We start from the raw sequence: 24,076 nt of genomic DNA, 5'->3' as shown, positions 1-24,076 counted from the left end.
GTGGAGCCCTGAAAGGAGCCATTGGCGTAGAAATTGAGCACCATTGTCACTTTCACGGCCACTGGCAGTGGATGCCCTCCATGTCCCTGTAGTTACAAATCCTGCAGCAGCTGGCAGATCTTACGGACCAGTTTCCTAGACATGTGCAGTCTTCGGTGACACTGGTTCTCGGTCATCTGCAGGAATGAAAGGCGGTGTCTGTATACCCTGGGTGTCTCTCAGTGCCGACCAGCAACGGTTCACTATGGCTCTTTGGCAGCGTGTGCGGGAGCCCCAGCTGACCCTTCTTCCTGAGGTTGCTGTTCCTGCCTCTGCACAGCCAAGAGCCTCATTCGCGCTCTCCTCCATCTTCTTCACTCTCTGTAGGCCATCAGGCATACAGCTAGTTCATCAGGCTCCATGCTCCTGATGTACTCCTTCTGCAGGATGAAAGAGAGAGACACGTGGGTTAGCTTGGGTGTACCAAAAACCTGTCCTGGTTAAGTCTGAAGGCCTCTTAACACTTCCCAGCGAGTACTGGCCACCACTTGAATGGCCAGAGATTAGTGTGCTTCTTGGCTGCCTGAGACCCCACCCACCTCTGCCCCACTCTACCCGACTGATTTGCTGCAGCTTTTGAATAAGAAGCTCTGGAGCACTTGGTGACACTTTGATGCCTCTGTGTTGCTTGAGTGGGCAGATAAGCTAGAGGCCAGACTCCAGTCATATCAATGTGACTGCACCTGAACTGTCGCAGTTGCAGAGGAATGGTCACTTTATACAGGTTTCCCTAATGCGTGACCACTTACCTCGCCCCACCCCACTCCAAATGCTTGTGCGCTATATTCAACTGCAAGACAGCGCTTGCCCCGCACCCACCTCAAGTCGCCTCAACGGCAGGGCTGCCCTTGCACCCCACCCCCCACAAGTCACCTCAACCGCAAGGCAGCCCTTGACCACACACCCCCCGAAACGCGTTTCAAGCTTGAAGCCCAGCAGGCGACCCTGGCGAGTGCTGCACATCGTTGCTGTGTACTCACCTCCGAGTTCCTCTCAAAGTACAGCCTGATAAGTGCACGCCTTTTATATGCCTTTGTGGAACACATCGTCGTGCTTTCCACCCGGTGTGGACGGACGATCCAGCGTGGGGGACGATTCCAGCGGGCTGGAAGTTCCAGGCATCTGATGGCAGGAAACGCAGCCTGCCAACAATCACAAACTGGTTTCACGCCATCGTGAAACTGATCGCGCCATATTGTCCGCTTACGCCACCAAACACTCCCAACGCCAGCGGGCATAGAAAATCCCAGCCCTGTTGTTCCTAACAAAATGAATCACTTCACACTTCTCTGCATTAAATTTCATCTGCTACTTGTCCGTCCAACATGGCTATGTCCTTTTGAAGTTCTACAGTATCCTCCTCACTCACAATGTTTCCAAGTTTTGTATCATCTGCAAATTTTGGAATTATGCCCTGTACACCAAGGTCTATGTCACCAATATATATTGGAAAGAACAAGGGTCCTAACACCAACCCCTGGCAAACACAATACAAACCTTCCCCCAGTCCAAAAAACAACCATTAAGCACTATTCCCCTTTCCTGTTACTCAGCCAATTTCAGATCCATGTTGCTACTGTCCCGTTCATTCTCAAAGTTATTACTTTGCTCTCAAGTCTGTTGTGCAGCACTTTATGAAATGCCTTTTAGAAGTTCATGCACACCATATAAACAGCATTACCCTGATCAACGCTCTTTGTTACCTCATCAAAAAACTCCAGCTAGTTAGTTAAACATGATTTGCCCTTAACAAATCCACACTGGCTTTCCTTAATTAACCTGCATTCACCCAAGTGACTATTAATTTTGTCCTGAAACATTGTTTCTGGAAGCTTCCCCATCACTGAGGTTAAACTGACTGGCCTGTACTTGTTAAGCATATCTTTACACCCTTTTTCGAACAAGGGCGTAACATTTGCAATTCTCCAGTTTTCTGGCATCAAGCCTAAGGCCAAACCATGTACATGGTTGAGGGATGGTGGTGGGGGGTAGGGGAGCGGATGAAGCCTAAAATTGAGGCACATTTCACCAGAAGATTAAAAAAAAAATTAGAATTGGGACCCTGAATTCACACTTGCACCTCCTAATTACAGACCTGCACTGACAAAGGCTGGGAGTAGTTCTCAGTTTGTCATAGGAGACCAAAGGCTGGGAGTAGTTCTCAGTTTGTCATAGGAGACCAAAAAAAATGGAGAAACATCTAATAGAGGATCTATTTTTACTTAAACAAACTGCCTCTCAGTTTTTCTAGCAAATTGTCAACTGGTTAATCCCTTCCAAGGCAAATGTTTAGGACAACAGTCAGTGAATTCAGATTTTTTTTCTTTTACTGGGGTCATATTCCAGTTATCTTCATTTATTAAAGCCTGTAAATCTCCAGCTTGACAGGAACAGATATAGTTTAACAACATGACACAAACCTTGATGAATTCCTAAAATGATTTAAGCTGATACATTTAAAAATAATAAGATAAAAGCAAAATACTGCGGATGCTGGAAATCTGAAACAAAAACAAAAATTGCTGGAAAAACTCAGCAGGCCTGACAGCATCTGCGGAGAGAAAGACAGAGTTAACGTTCCGAGTCCGTATGACTCTTCTTCAGAACTGAAGTGACGAACTTTAGTTCTGATGAAGAGTCATACGGACTCGAAACGTTAACTCTGTCTTTCTCTCCGCAGATGCTGTCAGGCCTGCTGAGTTTTTCCAGCAATTTTTGTTTTTGTTTCATTTAAAAATAATGTTTGTTTGGGATAATCAATCACCAGAAGAACGAGGCAGCTTCAAGAAGTTATTTGAGAATCTTATAAATTTTTACCCTTTCTCTCAAGGGGAATTGAGTGGTTCAGAAGCAATCCTCCAGAACCTCTCAGAAAACTTCCAGTGCAACTGAAGTTGAGGGGTGGGGGGTGGGTGTGGAGGGGGTGGGGGGTTGGTGGTGCGTGGTTACAAAACCAAAAAACAACCCACAAAAGGGAGTGGTAACTGCACTTATTGAGCAACTGATACTGATGGTACAAACCTCAAGTATCATTATTAAAATACAGTGAGCTACTGGTCCTTCTGTTCCACAAAGTGTTTTAGCTCTTTCCAATCACCAGTGGCTCAAAGAACAAATATGAATCTAAAAATGTAACATGCTGTCTTTTATTTCAGTTTTGCAAAGAAGTTACTGACTGTGAACTCCACCTAATCTGCACACATCACAGAATGTTGTATGTCTAGGCGGATGCAAATAAAACAAATCACACATGGATGTTCTGTAAATATCTGGAAGCTGTTAGATATAGCATCCTTTCTAATGGTTTTCTTTTTTTACTACAGACGATGGTGAATTGCAAAATATTGCTGTTATTGTGAGCATTGCAATCATCGGTTTTGTGCTTCTGGTGTCATGGAGTTGCTTGTTCCTCGTTAGAAGGTGAGAAACTTTTCAAAGAGGACCTTTTAAAGACACATTACCTTCGTTTTTGTTGACATTCTGCATTGTTTTGACAGAAATGGTCCCACAAACTTGACAGGTCATTGGGGAAAAAGGGCCAAAATACTTCTTGAAGAAAGCTGTCACTTGGTAAAAGAAACCGCATTTGTACAGCATCTTTCAGTAACCAAGCCAGTCTAAGTCACTTTAAACCCCCCCCTAAAAAAAACTTTTGAAATGTTGTCAATATTGGTACTAGTACTGAAGGCTTGTGCTCCAGAACTTGTCGCACTTCTAGCCAAGCTGGTCCAGTGCAGCTACAACACAGACATCTACCCAACTATATGGAAAATCGCCCAGGTTATTCCCTGTACACAAAAAGCAGGGCAAATCCAACCCGGCCAATTACCGACCCATCAGTCTACTCTCAATCATCATTAAAGTGATGGAGGTGTAAGATTTCGGGGGTTTGGGGCGGGGGCCACAGATACCTAAATAGGCAGTCAACCAGTCATAAGTAATTTTAAGATAGTTTATTAAGAAACAAGTTTAGGCATGATACATTAACTAATTAGACAGACAAAGTATACAACCCGTGACAGTTGTGGTTTACTGGTTCCAGGCGGTAGACAAGTAGTCGGCACAGAATATGTTGATCTCACCATCCTGCTCTGGTCCATCGTCCATCTGGAGAAGACAGCTGCCGACAAGTACTGCAACCTCCCCAACATCTCAGCAGTATACAATTCCTCAGCAGGAACGCCCCATATGAACCTGTTTTGGGGGGGCTGGTTGCTTACCCAGTGTCAATAACCTTTTCAAAATATTCTGACCAACGGACACAGGGCAGGTACTCAAAACATCACCCTGCTCGAGGTCAGATTTTCTAGTTTATATCTTGCTGAGGGTCATATCCTGGCTCTTTCGAAACACTTAAGGGGGCGCATAAGATGCCAGAATATCAGCTTAGGAAGTCAACATGGCACAGGCTGTTTAAAAATTGTTGCCTTCAGAAAGCTTTTTAAGGGGCATTATATTATGCAGAAAATATTTGTTTATTCAAGATCCTAATTTCTTATGGAAGGTATCATCAACAGTGCTATCAAGCGGCACTTGCTTGGCAATAACCTGCTCGCTGATGCCCAGTTTGGGTTCCGCCAGGGTCACTCAGCTCCTGACCTCATTATAGCCTTGATTCAAACATGGACAAAAGAGCTGAAATCCCAAGGTGAGGTGATAGTGACTGCCCTTGGCATCAAGGCAGTGTAACATCAAGAAGCCCTAGTAAAACTGGAGTCAATGGGAGTCAGGGGAAATCTCTCCGCTGGTTGGAGTCATACCTAGCACAAAAGAAGATGGTTGTGGTTGTTGGAGGTCAATCATCTCAGTTCCAGGACATCACTGCAGGAGCTCCTCAGGATAGTGTCCTAGGCCCAACCATCTTCAGTTGCTTCATCAATGACCTCCCTTCCATCATAAGGTCAGAAGTGGGGATGTTCGCTGATGATTGCATAATGTTCAGCACCGTTCACAACTCCTCTGATACTGAAGCAATCCATGTCCAAATGCAGCAAGACCTGGACAATATCCAGGCTTGGGCTGACAAGCAACAGGTAACATTCGTGCCACATAAGTGCCAGGCAATGACCATCTCCAACAAGAGGCAATCTAAACATCGCCCCTTGACATTCAATGGCATTACCATTGCTGAATCCCCCACTATCAACATCCTGGGGGTTGCCATTGACCAGAGACTGAACTGGACTAGCCATATAAATATTGTGGCTACAAGAGCAGGTCAGAGGCTAGGAATCGCGCGATGAGTAGCTCACCTCCTGACTCTCCAAAGCCTGTCCACCATCTACAAGGCACAAGTCAGGAGTGTGATGGAATACTCCCCAGTTGCCTGGATGAGTGCAGCTCCAACAACACTCAAGAAGCTTGATACCATTCAGGACAAAGCAGCCAACTTGATTGGCACCACATCCACAAATGTTCATTCCCTCCACCATCGACGCACAGTGGCAGCAGTGTGTACCATCTACAAGATGCACTGCAAGAACTCACCAAGGCTCCTTTGACAGCACCTTCCAAACCCACGACCACTACTATCTAGAAGGACAAGAACAGGAGATATATAGGAACACGACCTGAAAGTTCCCCTCCAAGCCACTCACCATCCTGACTTGGAAGTATATTGCCGTTTCTTCACTGTCACTGGGTCATAAACCTGGAACTCCCTCCCTAACAGCACTGTGGTTGTACCTACACCACATGGACTGCAGCAGTTCAAGAAGGCAGCTCACCACCACCTTCTCAAGGGCAATTAGGGATGGGCAATAAATGCTGGCCTAGCCAGCGACGCCCACATCCCACGAGTAAATATAAAAAATATTAGGTAAACACAGCCTCAATTGGGACATAGCAAGGTCCCACAAATTGCAAATGAGGTAATTGACCCGTAAATATGGTTTGGTTCTGTTGACTGAGGAATAAATGCTGCTATGAATACATCTCCTCTCCTCTCTTCTTCAGAAAAATGTTATGGAATCTTTCTGTATTCACCCAACTAGGCAACCAGGGCTTCAGTTCAGCATCTCACCTGAAAGATGGTACTTCCAACACACTCAATACTACTCTCCATGTCAGACATGATGGTTGATTAAGTCCTGGATGGATCTGAACACACAACCTTCTGACATAATGGGGAATATGCTGCCAATGGTCATACTGATGCTTAGTGTTTGTTATTAAGGACATCTGTAAGAGCTGTGGAACATAATGGGAGAAAAGTCTTTCAAAACTCTTTGCCATTGCACTTGATTGTTAAGTGCTTCGTTCATCCATCTGTGCCCTGCCTGAGGGCAAGTCCTTGGCTTATCGTATGCTGATGCTTCAATCCTGAACTGTTTTCTTGGCAGTTTTTGTCATTTATGATTTGCTTTCCACTCTCAGGGATAGGGTGAGGAGGCAGGTCCAAAGTTTACCTCGCCAGAACGGGAATGAAACCGTGCTATTGGTGTTATTTTGAACCACATGCTAGCCATTTAGCCAACCGAGCTAACCAGCTCCCTGTTAAAGTCAAGGCCCTATCAAATAGTAATGCATCGATTGGACTAATCATAGTTAATTTGTGACGAGAATTTATTTTGATCATTTACCTACTGACACTCATTACTATGCACCTGGTTAGATTGTTTTTATCATTAATAAATAGGGGACTACTTAATGTGACAGAAATGGAAATGGACTGTAAGGATGTTTCCTTATGAAAACTTTATTTTACCCAAATTCAGTAGTTAAGTAATACAGAAATATCATGAAAACAGGTCAAAGCAAATCAGCAATGGTTTCAAGTTCTGTTCTTAATCTAAACAGAGAACAGTGATATTTAGAAACACGGTAGCACTGTAGAGAGCAGGGGACTACTGTTGACCTGTTTTCATGACATTTCTGTATTATTTAACTACTGAATTTGGGTAACATAAAGTTTTCATAAGGAAACATCCTTACAGTCCATCTACATTTCTGTCACATTAAGTAGTCCCCTATTTATTAATGATAAAAACAATCTAAACTGGTGCATAATAATGAGTGTCGGTAGGTAAATGATCAAAATAAATTCTCGTCACAAATTAACAATGATTAGTCCAATCGATGCATTACTATTTGATGGGGCCTTGACTTTAACAGGGAGCTGGTTAGCTCGGTTGGCTATAATGAGAATCAGGTAGACCACCTACAACAGGAGAGTGGTAGAAGATTCTATTGTCAGGGCTATAAACACCCATTTTTGCAGTTATGCCCAGGAGTCCTGAATGGTATGTTGCCACACTGGTACTAGGAATGAACCACAGAGCAGGTGGGAAATATTCTTGGAGAGGGAAGGAAAGCAATCAAAAGTCATGCTGCAACCAACGATAGACAGAATTGTGCTTGAACTCTTACAGATGACCTTTGAAAAGTAGGACACTAGATTGAAAAACAAGACTTTAGGGTGGTAATCTCCAGAATGTTTCCTAAATACAGATTAAGGAGCAGAAGGTTCGAAAGGTCAATGCAAGGCTACAGGGTTGGTGTAGGAGGGGAAGGATTCACACTTTGAGGGCAGTAGAGTGATTTCTGGAACAAGAGGCAACGATACCAACACAGTGGTCTTCATTGAACTGAAATGGCACCAATGTCCTTAGTAATTGTGGAGGATTTAATCTAATAAAGCAAGGGGTGAGGAAAGCTTGGGTTTAAGAGGCAGAGCAGAAGTAACATTGGTGTTGGAATGGAAACAGAAGACAAAACTAAAATAAATGCTCAAAGGAGAAAGCAAAGAGAATGGAGCATCATGTTGTGAAAAGTGAAAACAGAAGGGACAAAGGATATCAAAAATTAAATAAGGAAACCAGGAAAAAGAATAAAGTTCAACTTTCCAAAAAAATTGGAAAGAAAATTCAATGTTCAAAACAAGTCTAGAGAGTTGGAAACATTAATAACTGGAGAAGGATGACATGGAGCCAGATTTTCAAGGCAGAGTTGGGAACCAGCATCGGACAGCTTCTGGGTCCTGGCCCAACACCTCAGTTGCATCACTTTCAAGACTACCAATGAATGAAAATGTCCTAATTAAACAAGAGGTGAGCTTGGTGCCAAATTAGTGATGCCGAGCAGGAGCTGTCTGCCTGGCCCAGCAACAGAGGCAGGCAGCAGCCATGTTGGGGTCTGTCACTGTCTTGCCGAATAGAGCGGGCAGCTCCTCAGAAGGCCAGGAACTGAAGCATGGAGGAACGTGACCATGCAAACCCAGAAAAGATACAACACTGGACCTGACGCTATTTGGTTGATTAAAATTCAGTCTTCCACAAAGTCAAATAGATTTTCTGATGTCCCCTCAATAGGCACTAAACTGCACCACACTTTGCAAGTTCGCCAAAATAAAGATTAAAAATCACATTCTCCATCAGACTGGCCCCTTAACAAGCTTCTTAAGGATTTCCCAGCACTCCAGATTACAAACTCCCTCCAACTCCATAATTGATCACCCTCCCCTCCTCTTCAGGCAATATTTGACTTCCCCCCCACCCCCACCTTCTTTCTGGCTTTTCAGATCCCTGCTCCCTGCCCCTTGGCTGCAGCCTGATGCCGAAGACCTGCTCATCTCACAGCCTTCCAGTCTCTCTCTCTCTAGCTGTGGTGAGGAAACAGAGACAAAAAATATGAATCAGACCCCGTAATTAAATTAGGCAGGGCTGAGAAAAACCCATTGTTCCAAGTTTCCCGGACACATGAACACCTGTCCACGTCACCCTCTCCACCCCACCTCCCTGCCTGCTAAATTAAAACAAATTGTGGATGTAGAACAAGGGGGCACAGGTTCAAACTAGTAAAGGCAATTTTACGGCTGTTAGCAGGAAATTCTTCACGCAAAGGATGATTAATACATTGAATAAACTTTCATACACAGTAGTGGAGACAAGAACTCAGGGATTATTTAAGGAACAATTCTGGGGAATTAAGGATCTTTCTGGAATGATGAATTAAAATGGGCTGAATGGCTCCTTGTTTCTGTAATTAGCCTGTGAATCATATGTTAATTTCTTGAATTGTTTTATTTGTATTTAATAAGGACTGTCCTTATGACATTTATTATTCGTTGTGCAATTGTAAATGTCACAGATTAATCCATGGGCAGCCAGTGAAAAGTCAAATTAATTGCCTCACAAGATTAATTTGCACAGTGGCATTCTATCATGTACAACTCTATGTGTTAAATGTAGCCATTGTAAAAATCTAACATTGCAAATAACTCTAATTTTAGAATAAAGAAAATGTTTTGGCCAAGTATACCGAATCCTGGAAATAGTCATGCAATCCAGATTATAAGAAGAGGTTCATCATTGGTATGTAATCGTTTTGTTACCATGCACCTCCATAGACACTCATCCAGTACCCACTATGTACAGTCCGCAGATTCCATGCAATATCAAGGGAAAATACTTGACATTCCTTGGAGGGAAAATAAACCTATTATCTAATAAAAGCCTTCATCAAACACACACTCAGAAATATCAAGAAAAAATGAATTGGTATGTGAAAAAAAACTTGTAATATTTGTATATATTAGCTTGTGTCAAACCATATCAAAGGCACAATCTGTTATTGCAACCTCTTAAAACTGGCCTTCATCCTCAAATGAGTGGAATACCTACTGTGCTGAAACCCATTAGCACTTGAAACTCAGCCAAGCATTCATAATGACCACAGCTGTCCATACAAGAGAGTACTCTGAGATGGAAAGAAGAGTAAGTGCTCTATTCAATATCAAAGCAGAGTGCCTATCAATCAATAGATGGGAGCAGGTGGTTAGATATTTTTTCCAAGTGTCAAAAGCAGATTTCTTTTATAACCAAAGCTGTCACTCCATTTAAAATCACAGTTCGAAAGATGACAGCACAGGCTGACAGGACATTTTGTAATTTTTTTTTTACTGCATTGTGGTACTTCCTCCATTGGAAAAAGTTCTATAGCATGTGAACAATTTTACAATGCTGGTCAATGTAAGGGTCCACATACCTTTTCAGGACAGATCCCTATGATGAACCACTGCATTAAAAACATATCTACATTACAATACACCACTTAACAGCAACATTTGAAGGTGTGAAAACATTTTACACTTACCTTTCAGAATGTTCCCATACCCTCAGCAGGTTTTCCATTTTCTTCACGAATTCTCAAACCTGGCGTGCTTTTAATGGGCTCCCCCCCACAACAGATGAGAATGATGGCAATCCAATGTTCATGCCACATTTAAAAATGGGGAATCTGACTTCAGCAGGGCAGGTGTGCGTTTTTCCATGCTAAACATTCCTGAACTGCAAAAAGGTCAGAGCAAAATGACACGGGGTCAGGAAAGCGGAGGAAAGTCGGATTTCCTCCAAAAAAAAAGAAAGTGTGGCCATTTGCACAATGAAACAGACCCTCCCCACCCAGACAAAAGTTTGGCCCCTCAAGCACTGTAAACCTTAAAATACAGAATACCTTAGCATCGCTAGTTACATGGTAATATCAATTCTAAAAGCTTATTAATCACAAAACAATTTATTCACTTTAATTCTCTTATAGTCTGTGATGAACAGGAAAATGTCTGGATTCGTTGTAACTACATTCCATATAATGAAAATTAATTACAAAAGAAAAATATTGCAGATATTGGGATAATGAATTTTTTTTTTAAAATGCTGGAAATGCTCATTAGGCAACAGCTATGGAGGGAAACAGAGTTATGTTTCAGGCCAATGACCCTTCATCAGCCCTGAAGGGTCATTTACCTGAAACTATGGGTGGAATCTTGTGCCCTTCACCCCCCCCACCCACCCCCCCCGCCATGTGGCAAGTCTTGTGGCAGAGGGGCATTTAATCAGGGTGGTGGGTGTGGACTCTGCCACCTTCCCACCTCCACCCCGATTAAGCCTGTAGCAGGAAGGCCCATGGTTAGCCTTTCCAACCCGCCCCCAATTGAGGCTTTTAAGTGGCCAATTAAGGGCCTCTTCCCACCACAGCTGGTATGAATTGAGAGTCACACTTCTGTCCCTGCTGCCAGCCCCTCTCCCCATGACCCCGTGACCCATGACCTCCTCTTCCGCTATCACTCGCCTCTGGCCCAGGATCCAGCAACGATCCTATAGGCCACGGGTGGGTGTCGTTCTTCCAGTAGCCACCGCTGGCAGCTCTTTGGTCTATCACGTTCCTAACTGGCAGGTGACGCAGCGGGCCTTCACCAAAAGACGTGAGGCGAGGCTCTTGCCGGCTTTGCAGCTGATGGCTGAGACCACCGCTGCCTCCACAAGACTTTTGCCAGTTAAAGGTTTCCCTCCACCGATGCTGCCTAACCCAAGTATCTCCCAACATTTTCTGCGTTTATTTCACTGGTTTTTTTTTAGCCTGATTTAAAAGATGGATAAAAACATCAGTAGAAAATTGTACATAACCACGAAAAAAAAATGCTAAATAATTTTTAAAAATTGCAACACAGCATTACCCTTGAAAATTGTGATGTTTTCAGGAAACGGTAATGCTGTGATAGGAAACCATTTACAGTTCTCAGATTTATGATCAGTACTGCACTGAATTTCTGGGATGAGATTTTAGCATCAAAGTCTATACTCAAAATGTTTTTCACCAAGCGCACTTGCTAGTTTTAACCATTCCTAAGTTGAGAGACCTATTGAGTTTGTGAAGGAACTTGTGTTTTCATATTTTGACGAGGTGTTTGTGTGAGCGTGAGACTGAGGTAACAAAATCTATTTATTGCCCAGGAAATAAGTCTGCAGCGTTTTGATGCGATGGGGAGAAATTGGTCCTTGTCGTGCCTATTTTCTGGGTGAAAAATTAACATTGGGTGGGAGCAGATCCAATTTTGTTTGCTGTGATATCTCACACCCTGGAAGTGTGCCATCTGCTAAATTGGAGTTGGTCGGTTTCAAGTGTCCAGGGTGCCCACCTGAAACACGCATTCGGCAACTTGAATATGCAAATCAAGACCCCATCACCAGACCTTACAATAGGTGAGGGGTTAAACGGTAGGTTATCCATCCTGGCAACACAATGACATGGCTGGAATTTTTGCTTTAATAGAACAATTATCTAATTTACTGGTGATGATATTTGAAGAATCTTGCTTCTGACAGCATGAAATAAGCTTTGTAGTCTTGAGTATATTAACAGCAAGTCTTTATTAATAACTCATAACTATATACATATATACAGTAGAGCGTACAGGTATAGAGCTGACATGATCCTAGGTCTTTACACACCTCTGTCCATCTCTAGACTGATCCAGGCTCTGGGTCATGTGCCTTCTTACATCATTGTGTGGGTAGTACTATACTCAGTCCTACATTAATCCTGTATGTACCAAACCCAACTACTACACCTCCCTTCAAGTCTTTATCCCATGGATATGGAGTTACTTTAGTTTACTTCAAGTTTTAGATTGTTATAAGTGTTGGTCATTTACCTTATTGTTACAACCTTAATGCTATTCCAACATTATTACAGTATTAATATTAACAACATTCTCGCTACCCATCTCCCCCTTTCAAGTCCCTGAAGTTAGAGGCTCAGGCAGCCTGGAAGCCTTATAACCTGCCCACATTTCATTCACCGTTCTGATGGGCGAGTGGTAGGCTCTGGTTCTTGTTGCTGGCTTGGAGGTTGGAGGTGGACTGGCTTTTGGTTTCACCCATTTCTTCCAATGCTTGATGTTAAACCATGCCTGGTTGGTCTGGCTGGTTTGGCAGTGCCTGGTTGTTGTTACTCTTGTGGGGCAGTCAAAACGATATTCATCTGTAATGGCGATGCCTCTTCTTCTTTTTCTCTTTGGGCCATCAGGGAGCTCTCTCGAGGATGAAGAAGGGAGTTCCTGTGGCAAGAAGAAGATTGACTAGCATGCTCGCCTCTGTTTGTTGTTGTTGATGGTGTGAGACTGCTATGAGATTCCAGCATCCCTTGTGGTTCTGGCACACTGGCTGGAAGTTGCTGTGTGTGCACAGTGGTTGGTGTGTCTACCAACTGTACCATCATCAGACTGATGATCCTTCTCTGGTACCACTTCCACTGGAGGTACTATGGTAATCTCATGTGCACTAAGTTGTTCTGACCATTGGGGACTTTCCAGTATCTGGAACGATGGTGGACAAACCTGCTCCACAAAAAGAGAAGAGAGGTCACAGGTGAAAGCAGAGTTTGAATACTCTTTAGTGTTTGAGGACTCGGGACTGTGCTGTTCTGGGTGGCTAACAACCGTGGTAGTCTTGACATCTTCTGCCATCTGGAGATCTAGGGCTACGCAGGCATCCCTGCACAGAAGAGAGAAAGGCTGTTTCCAGACAATGTACATCAGTTCAAAGGATCTGTTTGTTGCCATACCTTATTAGTTCAAGGAATGTACATTGTAAGAATTCAAAGACCTTGGTGCTGTGGTTCCTCATCTGACAGCACTGTCATGCTGGCACCTGAATCAAATTCAAAATTGGTTAGATGACCATTTACCAGGATTTCAGCATTCCAACATGAAGAACCACATTCTCTGATGTCACACAAGGAGCATGGCTGTATGTTCTTCAGGGTTTTTGGTCTTGATCTTGTGGATGACCTTTGGGATGTCTGTGCGGGGCTGGGGTTTTGATTTGGACAGTTTACCAAAAAGCGTCCCTGTGGGTTGCAGTGGAAGCATTGGGCTGTACTCACAGGACACTGACCTCTCCTGTGAGGGCACTTTGCACCGCAGCGCTGGCAAGGTCACTCTGCTGGGCGGTTCAGGGATTGTTCTACTTGACTTAGATGGTCCCTGCGTTCCTGTGACCTGATATGGTGGACTGAGGGTTGGTTTCTGCCCCACGTAGTGTTCTCTCCCCTGAGGATGGTGTGTTGTTCACGTTGAGGTGTATAAAATTTTGAGGAGCCTAGATAGGGTAGACAGGAAAGATTTGTTCCCCCTAGCTGAAGGGTCAATTACCAGGGGGCATAGATTTAAAGGGATTGGTAGAAGGATTAGAGGGGACATGGGGAAAAAAGTTTTCACCCAGAGGGTGGTAGGTGTCTGGAATTCACTGCCTAAAATCAGTGGTTGAGGCTGAAACGCTCAACTCATTTAAAAAAGGTACCTGGATCTGCGCCTGAAGTGCTGTAACCTGCAAGGCTTCAGACCAGGTGCTGGAAAGTGGGATTAAAATGAGCGGCTAGTTTCTTTTTCCACTTTCTGGCTGGCGCAGATATGATGGGCTGAATGGCCTCTTTTTGCACCGTAACTTTTCTATGATTCTACATAACTCGGACAATTCAACTAACTGGATTGCCTTTCTAGGGTAAGATCATCTTTAGCTTGTAGGAAGTCAGAGAGAGTGAATCGTCTGCAACACCCACCACGATTCTGTCTCGGACGAGCTCAGGCTTTAAAATCTCCACATTCATGTCCCTCTGCCAGCCCGTAGAGATCACTTATGAAGGAATCAAACAGGTTCTCCGGGCAGTTGGACCCTTATTAAATTCGGCTCTCCAATATTTTATTATATCTCAGGTTGAAATAAACACCGAAGGATTTTAAAACATCATCACATTTGGCAGATGACTCATCAATAGCTTGTTGAGCAATGATGTCATCTGCAATTAGCCCAATAGAGTTAAGAAGTGTATCGACTTGTTCTGCTTCTGATATTTTATTTAAACCTGTAGCAACGCGGTATCTTAAAAATCTTTTCCTCCAAAATCTCCAATTCTTTGACTGGTCTGGCCCATGGCGAATCCCAGTGGAGCTGCAAGCGTGACATTGTGATCGATTTAAGATTTTTTTTTTAAAATGTGGGTACAGATTTAAGAGATTATAAGCTTCCACGATGATATCGCCGTTCACTGCCGAACGATGGAACTTTCTGCGCTGGGTTTTTTTTGTCATGCATTCCAAAATGGCGGCAGCACACTCCTGCCTGAAGGAATGGTCTGCAACGGTCGTGTGGGTTAGCGGAATGCTGACTTAGTTTAACCCACAGTATAGCTTTGCGAGTCAAGACGCATAAAAGAACCACAGGCCCTGCTCGGACAGTTGCGAGGTACCGGAAGTAAATGAAATTTGTTACTAAATTAATTTTTTTTTTGCCAAACTGGGAAGCCACATGTTGAGACTTGGAGTCGGGGAATCTGGGTTAATGGCGGGTTTCTGTCAAACGGCGCTTCTGACAACGAAAAAGGGGTTTCTCAGGACTGGCTGGCCTGGAATTTAAATTTTTTTTATCTTAGCCCTGCAGGCTGTGAGCTCTCCTTGCTGCATTTGGATTTCATTGAGTCTTATGCAGGAGGCTTTTCTCTCTCTGGAGCTTTTTCTTTCTGGCGAATTTTCTCCACGTCTGCAGCTTCAGTTGGGAGTTTGTTTCAGTTCCGAACCCGTTGAGTTTTTCTGCATTCTTGTGAGAAGTGTTTTTGATCTGGACACTGCCAACATGAAGTGCTTGTTGTGGAAGAATGAGTCCAAAGGTTGTCTTTTACCTCAAGCAGGTTTATTCTTAAGACAGCTACCGCAGTGTAGCAGACTCTCTCAGTCCCTTCCACACTGGAGTGTTACAGCTGAACCCATTTATACTCTTTCCCAAAGCCCATCACCTGTTTTAACAATGCCGTTGTCTTAACAGTGTAATTACCAGTCAACACGATTGTTATTGGACCCTGACAATGTAATTACTGATACATTGACAGATTCCCCTCTTTTTCCTTTAAATTAAAGCTTTTGAAAAATTCAAGAACATTCTTTTCAAATCGAACAGAAGGAAATAAAGTCACGCATGTTTCACATTTAAGGATCCCACATTTCTTTTACCTTATATACACAATTACAAAGAAAAAAAATGGTTTTCCATTTCGTCACTATTACATAAGATGCCCCTCTTCTAATACATTTAGTAATTTCTTTGAGCAGGCATTTATTTTCGTAAAACAGTCTGATAGTTGGTGACTTGTGTCAGCCCATCGTATCTTAGAGATCTCCCTTCTCTCTAACATTTCTTTTATGCTAGCTGGGTCTATCCTTGGCCCTTTTTCAGTGACACTTTTCGTTGAATGAGCTTTATCCCAAAGAGACCGGTTATCAACATGGCATTCTATGGGCAAACCTTTCTCACGTTGCCCCTTGTATAGTATTTCCATCAGTATATTGGATAAGTAGACCCCATATCTATCGCTTCTACTAAGGCTAGTGTTTCAGCAGCTATGGCGCTTTTCACTACCCTTTTAATTTTCTTGGCTTCCCAAGCCAGTGGGCAACATTTAGCATTCTCTCCCACCAAGAATATGATAAACCTGGCTGTGCTAGAATACCCCTCTGGAAGATTGACATGTGAAGCAACGGTAAAAATGACCCAACCTCATACCTTCCGGTTCACCCAAGGCTGGAAACACGAGTGTGCATTTCCCTGAATTCAATTTCTTTGGTGTTTTATTTGCTCTCAGAATTTCCTCAATTGTAGCATGTTCCATCACATCATAACTGTCATCAGGTCTAGCCTGAGTGCACAACCAGTTCAACTGCCCAGTCAAACTTCTCAATTGGTCTGTTTCTTCCTTGGATGCAGTATCCTCTTTTTGTGAGGATCTAACCCGATTTATTGGGATGCAACTAACATTTTCTAAATAAGATCGTTGATCCAGTGTCACTCCTGACTTGTTCTGCTTAATATTAAAATCTATGTTTTTAAAGGCCCCTGAAACCTGACTTCCAATCTTGAACTCCTTTATTTTCTCGACTACCCATTGCTCAAATTCTACAGAACCTGCTCACAGAAGATCGTCAGTACGCATGATAAAGATTCCTGTTAGTTTCTTCTTGTGATTCGAGTAGAACACCTGCCTTTAACTGAATGCAACCCCTCAACAGGATGGACCTGTGAGATAAGGCTGGCTCTGCCCTGTCAGGTATTTCAGCATATGCCCCAAATTCCTTCCAGCTCTTTCTGTTTGGCTTCCTTTATCAGCTTATTTTCCAATGAACAGCTACTAAAACCTCTCAGTCATAAGGACGTCTACTTTTATTGACATTCCTAGCTTGCTCTGTAATCCTTGTTCTTGTCAAACTATGATCGCGACTCACATTCCTCTTTCTTCCTGGACTATGATCTTTCGCGCATGCATGCAGAATCCCTTTTGCAAATCCGTGATCTTTTCCCGGGGTCACAACCACTTTCTGGTCCACTGTCAGAACTCATACTGCATTTTCTGGGCTTCCACATATTAACCTCAGTTTGCCAATCCATGGGTCTTATCTCCTGTCCTTCATCCTGCACATTTAGCCAATGTTTGTATTTACCAGTGGCCTTTCCTGCTCTCCCTATGATGGTGGCATCCCTCCACATACTGGGCCTTCTGGCATGTATGTTACCTTGGTTCCTACTTTGGGTAGTCACCCTTTTGGACAAATAGCCTTATTCTGTGCTTCAGTGCTACTTTGTTCATAGTCAGTCGTACCTCTATTTGCCATAGTCTGCTCCTCGTAACTGCCTAGTGTATGTGTGTGTACGCATACGCGCATGAATGTGTGTATATGAAGTGCACGGTGCCTCTTTGCTTTCTATGTTCTGTTCAGAACAAGAAAAGGTATAGTCAGTGCCAATTAACCTCAAAGAATGCACCCTAACAGTTTATACAACACTACTTTTCCATCATTGCCTATCCTTTTCACTCTTTCTGCCCTTCTCTTTTGTATTATGCCATGTCTTCTTGTCTAAATTGTATTTCCGATGGTCTTATGCGGTGCTGAAAGGCTCACCAAATTTTCTCCAAAACCTCAGCTTTAATGAAAGCTTTTCTGCCTGCAGGCAATGCATTCAGATGGGCAGAAAAATGGAGCGAATGCTAGTCCCTTCTAGAGCAGGGGGAGCATCTGATAGCACCAAAGGCAACTTTGGATTTCTTCTGTACACCTACTGGTACGGACTGTACGCTCAGCCATTTGCAAAGAGTTCTTTGCATGCACTGCCCATGCCAGCGCCATTTGCAATCTGGTTGATCGGCCAATATTTTATGTAACATGTCGTCAATCACTGCATGATTTCTCTCTCACAGACCATTACTGAATGGACTCTCAGCCGCAGTGTGCATAACTATGATGTTCAAATTTTCACACATCTCAAAATTCCTCATGATCGGTCAGGAATTTCATGCCTAATCCTGTTCCCACCCATTTCTCCATGACCTTATCGACAATGGTCCGATTGTCCTTACCATGTATTACAGTGGATAGGCTAAATCTGGCCACCATATTTATAAAGTGTAGCAAAAAAAAAAACACCCTATCCTTGTCCCATAATTTTAAGTCCATTGCCATTGCATTGTTAAATTCCCTGACTAGTGAAACTCCGAACAGGACGTGGTGGTGTCTTGCGATATATTTAATACAAATTTCACACTGAGCTGTGATTTGCTCAATAAGGCCATTGTATCCTTTATCAACCACTCCAGCATCTCGCAATAGAGCTTTCAGTTTTTATGGTGCCGCATGTGCAAACTGTCTATACAACTTGCAAATAATCTTCTTTTTGTCCACCAAATTCTTATTCCCAGAAGTTAACAAAACTTCATGAAATTTTTGAGAAATATCTGACTTCTTTAGTGGCAGGCAGTAATGGCCTGACTGAGTAAAATGTAGGTCTACATTTTTCCCCCAAAAGCAACTGCTCCATCATTCTTCATGTGTAGCGTCATCTGAGCCTCTTTCCATTGCAGATTGGCTTAACAATAGAGGTATCTCACTAGAGACCACATCAGTACTGATGAACAGACCGATCCCTGCTATCCTGCAAGGGTTGACCACTCTTTTGGAAGACATTAGCGTGTTATCATCTCCAAACCTGAAGCACATAGAGCTTTCATACTCCTTGACCTTCCCCCAGTCTGCCTCATCAAGGGGCTTCAGGTAGCAGTTAAACCGATCCATCCCACACACCATGGAAGTACAACCAATGTCCAGAACTGCACAACTGAATGAAATCGACCATCAAGATACCCGGCACTGGATTCAAACTCTGTTTGAAACAAAATTCCATCATGGCAGTCACCATCATCATTTTCAGCCTCAGAAGAGTTTGTCTCATGGGTTACCTCAAAAACATGATTCTTTCACTGTGGGCACTTCATCACTGATACTGAGAATCACACTGATTAACTATTCCCCGTGTATTTTTCAAGTTCAAACACCTATTGGCTGCATCTCAGACCGGCTTTTTGTCTCGACTCTCAAATTGGCTAAATTTTCAGACTGCCTGTCAGTAACCCAGTCTTTGTTCTGGAATCTTTGTCTAATATTTGGTCGATCTCGAAATTCAGCCACGATTGAATCTTCCATCCTTTGTTTCATTGGCATAGTTGTTCGTATTTGCTAAGAAAGTGGCTGGGAATGAGTGTTTTCCCAGAAATTTTTCTTAAGACCTGCAGCCGTTTGGTCTAGGAGAGATGCGTGTACAATCAAGTAACTTAAATGCCAATACAGACTCCGAGATTTCAAGTTCAAATCACTTCAATCTTTTGTACCATGTCTCAAAGTCCATAATATAATCCTCCATCAAATGATCATCCGTCTTCATAAAAATCTATCAAAGGTTGACCATGCTTCATTTGCTTCCAATAAATCATCCTTTTTGTAAAACATACCCAAAAACTGTAACAGAAGATCCAATCCCTCTTCGTGATCCAAATCATCCACATTTCATTCTGAAAATACTTTACTCCAAATCTTACTTTTTGCTGATAATGATAAAGCCAAAGCCATATCTTGCTCCTTTCAGAGCAACAAAGTAACTCAGGTCCACATCTCAACTTCAGCTTTCCATTGCTGACATGGTCCAGACTCAGAAAAAAATCGGTAGTCAAAAGCTTGGGATTTCGCACCATCCTTCCACCATTCTGTAACTTAAATTGTCAGCGGCAGTATGCATCTTTTCCCTCACAGGATTGAGACAAAAAGCTTCATTTACAACAATCAACCATCAAAGCTTAAAGTGCATCCTCTGCTACCATGTTACCTACAATAAGTGCTTGGCATGGAAGAATGAGTCCAAAGGTAGTCTCTTACCTCAAGCTGGTTTATTCTCAGGACAGCTCCGCAGTGTAACAGACTCTCCCAGTCCTTTCAGCTGTTACAGCGGTGCCCATTTATACTCTTCACCAATGCTCATCATCTGTTTTAACAATGCAATTGTCTTCACAATGTAATTGATATACAGTGTAATTGCCAGTTAACAAGATGGTTGTTATTGAACCCTGACAATGTAACTACTGATACATTGACAATGAAGAGTCCTGTTTCGGACACCAGGAAGTAAGCTGCGTCGTCTTTAGTATATTAACAGCAAATCTTTTTTAACAACTCATACTCTCGGTCATGTGCCTTCTTACATTGCTGTGTGGACGGTATTGTACTCTGTCCCACATTAAACCTGTATATACCAGAACCTACTATACATGGAACGTAACCTTGAGTTTATGATTTTGTGATTTTGAAAAGTAACTTGAAACTGTCAGCCGAAAATAACTCATAATTAAGTTATATATAAAACTTATAATAGGCATGGATCTCATTTCTTCATCTGTGTTTATCCTCTCTCTGTTCTTCATTAACTCTAAGACCACATCCCCCTCTCTGTCTAGGCCTCTCTCACTCTTCCATCTTCTCAGCTCCAACATTAGTGCCACCTAGTCTGCTTCTCCTACTATAAATGAAAACATCGCTTGGACTTTTTTATTGGTACCATTAATACATATTGTTTTTTTCTTTTGAATCAATAGCCACATCTGGAGAATGAATTGTTAAATCTCAAATCAAACTCACATCTAACAGAAACAGAAGAGGAACTTGAAAGCCTTCACACTATTGAAGAGGTCACTAGTGCACTCACAGATTATGGGCTGCAGGAGAATGAACAAAACAATATAGCAAGTCAGGAACCTAGAAGCGATCTCAATGACAAACCACCAGTTGTACAGGTAACTGATTACACAACTATGGAGCACTTCCGACAAATAATGCCAGCTATCAGAGGCAGTAATACAGTTATCCAGACTAACAGAAGTGAAACAGAGTGCAATAATCAACAGAGTGACTCTTTAATTCTGAGCTACATGAAACAACAGGTCCACCAAACCAGCATACAGAGAGCAGAAGATAATCCATTGGGAATACTTGTGACTTAAGATCCAGAGCTGGTCAAAAACCTTGATCATGTTGAGGTCCCACAAAATCTGCAATCTCAGTAACTATTAGAAACAAATTATTGAAATGCTGTAATAACAAAAGCAAAATATTGCAGATGCTGGAGATCTGGATTAAAAACAGAAAGTGCTCGAAGTACTCAGCCGGCCTGGAAGCATCTGTGGAGAGAGAAACAGAGTTAACGTTTCGAGTCCGAAATGACTTCTTTGGAACTGAGAACTATTGAAATGTCGTACTGTGGTCATGGCTATGGCAGAACTTGCTCAAACAGCTGATTCAAAGACTGTTGCCAGAAATATGTCCAATGAACTACACTTTGCAATTCCCTTGAATTAGCTGTGGAATGTATATTTCAAAGAAAGGTTTATGTTTGATTTTTGTTATCTGCATTTAAGGCCAGTTCAGCTGTGCAAAGGGAGTGGTGATGGTAATAGTAAAGAACCAAAGCATTGGTCCTGAGTAAGTGCTAATAACAGAATAAAGGTCAGATTGCTCTGAAAGCAAAAACATGAAAACAAGATACAAACTGGCACTTGGGGAAAACGATTTGAAATGAAGGACAGAATTCACAGTCTGAAGTTGTTGAACTCAATGTTGAGTACAGAAGGCTGTAAAGTGCCTAATCGGAAGATGTGGTGTTGATCCTCCAGCTTTCACTGGGCCTCCTGCATGAATCGCTGAAAGCTAGTATGCAGGTACAGCAGGTAATAAGGAAGGCAAATGGAATTTTGGCATTTATTGCTAAAGGAATAGAGTATAAAAATAGGGAAGTGTTGTAGCAACTGTACAAGTCATTGGTGAGACCGCGCCTGGAGTACTGTGCACAGTTTTGGTCCCCTTACATGAGGAAGGATGTAGATTGGAGGCAGTTCAGAGGAGGTTCACTAGATTGATTCCAGAGATGCGGGGCTTGTCTTATGAGGAGAGGTTGAGCAGTTTAGGCCTATACTCGCTAGAGTTTAGAAGGATGAGAGAAGATCTAATTGAGGTATATAAGATGCTAAAGGGGATAGACAAAGTAGATGTGGGGCGGATGTTTCCCCTTGTGGGGCATTCTAGAACGAGAGGCCATAGTTTTAGGCTAAGGGGCGGTAGATTTAAATCAGAGATGAGGAGGAATTACTTTTCTCAAAGGGTCGGGAATCTGTGGAATTCACTACCTCAGAGTGCAGTGGATGCCGGGATGCTGCATAAATTTAAGGAGGAGATAGACAGATTTTTAATTAGTAATGGGTTGAAAGGTTATGGGGAGAGGGCAGGAAATTGGAGTTGAGGCCAAAATGAGATCAGCCATGATCGTAATGAATGGCGGGGCAGGCTTGAGGTGCTGAATTGCCTACTCCTGCTCCTAGTTCTTATGTTCTTATGTTCACTGCAACATTGCAGCAGGCTGAGGATAGAAATGTGAGCATAAAAACAAGATTATGCATTGAAACTTCAAGCGACTGAAAGATCGGGTCATGTTTGTGGACTGAGCAAAACAGTCATCCAGTCTGCCTTTGATCTCCCAATGTAGGCCCAGAATGACCTCTGTGACCCAGACCTCTTTGTCCTGCTTGACCTTTCAAATGTCTTCAGTGCAGTCAACCACTCCGTTCTTCTTGCTTCTCTGTGGTCCATCTCCAGGGTACTTCCTGCCCTCTCCCTCATGCTTTGTTTCACTCCTCCTAACTCAGCACCTGTTTCTTTTACTCTCCCCCATCTTCACCGCCAGAGTAGCATAACAATTCCAACTTTGGGAAAACCAAAGTCATTTTATTGGTGTTTCACCAAAACCTCCATTTCCTAGTCCCCAAATCCATTCCTCTTTCTGACTATTTCAGATACTGTATAACTACAGTAAATTATGTTTCAAATCCATCTGTTGTTAAGAATAAAGACTCGTACCTCTGCAATATTCTCCTAACCTCTGTCCTACCTCAAACACCATGCTATTAAAACCTTTATCCACACTTCTGTTACCTCGAGACTTGAATTCTTCTTTTCTTTCTTTGCTGACCTTTTTAGCTCAACCTTGTTTGCCAAAGTCTAATTTGTCTAACGCTTCAGTGACCTCCTGTCTCTCGGTGCACCACTTCTGAAATCTCCACCTTCATTTGCAAATCCATACAAGAACTTACCCCATCCTATCTCGGCATCCTCCTCCGGCCATACCCCAAGTCACGGTCTACAGTCTTCTAACTATAGGCTCCTAACCATTCCTAAATCCCATACTTCGCACTTGGTGCTAGCATTATAAAGTGTCGATGTCCTGCAATCTGGAACTTCTTCCCTAAACCTCTTCGCCCTAATTCCCTCATTACCTTTAAAACCCTCCTTATTAGGTGTGCAAATAATTACAGATAAAGAATATCAAACAGTCCATCTTACCTCATCCACCCTAAATGACCACAAAGTCTCCCATTGCAGCAGAAAATTATTCCAATACTTTCACTTCTGCTATTCTAACTGACAACTGACTGTCCATTCCATTTATTGATCACTCTTTATGTGAAGAGAAACTTCTTGATATCACCCTTAAATTAGACTTTAACTAAAATAAATCTGTCTTACTGTATCAATTTAATCCCAAATGAACCTTCCAGATTTTCCACACCATTTACAATTATGTATACTTCCATAAGGTCACTTCTCTTTCTATCAAGGCTTCAAACCCCAAGTTTCTCCAGTGTTTCCTCACAACTCCGACTTTTAACTAGGGATCATCTTTGTAGACCTTTCTCCGCACTTCCTCAAAGCTAGCATGTCTCCTTTTTGGCTCAATGAACGGAACACAATACTCGAACGAAGATCTGATCAGAGGCACCAGACTATCTGATCAAGACTTCATGTGCTTGCTTTTGCTGGTTGCTGCTTAACATTGGTTGGACATGTCAA

The 24,076-nt window shown here is 42.7% G+C and overlaps 1 protein-coding gene across 1 annotated transcript in view; it reads left to right on the top strand.

Moving 5' to 3' along the window:
• LOC144689964 (interleukin-6 receptor subunit beta) overlaps nt 1-22,050 on the top strand; it is a 98,331-nt gene extending 76,281 nt beyond the window's left edge. The window contains exons 11-13 of the mRNA XM_078557494.1: nt 3,363-3,459; nt 9,269-9,350; nt 20,776-22,050. Coding sequence (XP_078413620.1) covers nt 3,363-3,459; nt 9,269-9,350; nt 20,776-21,180 — 584 coding nt within the window. The 3' untranslated portion in view covers nt 21,181-22,050. The remainder of the gene's footprint in view (nt 1-3,362; nt 3,460-9,268; nt 9,351-20,775) is intronic.
• Nucleotides 22,051-24,076: the final 2,026 nt, after the last annotated feature.

Source organism: Cetorhinus maximus, chromosome 2 (genome assembly GCF_964194155.1).
Source record: "Cetorhinus maximus chromosome 2, sCetMax3.hap1.1, whole genome shotgun sequence".
NCBI lineage: Eukaryota > Metazoa > Chordata > Chondrichthyes > Lamniformes > Cetorhinidae > Cetorhinus > Cetorhinus maximus.
The sequence above is the reverse complement of the archived record's forward strand: the minus strand, read 5'-3'. Positions and strand labels throughout refer to the sequence as shown.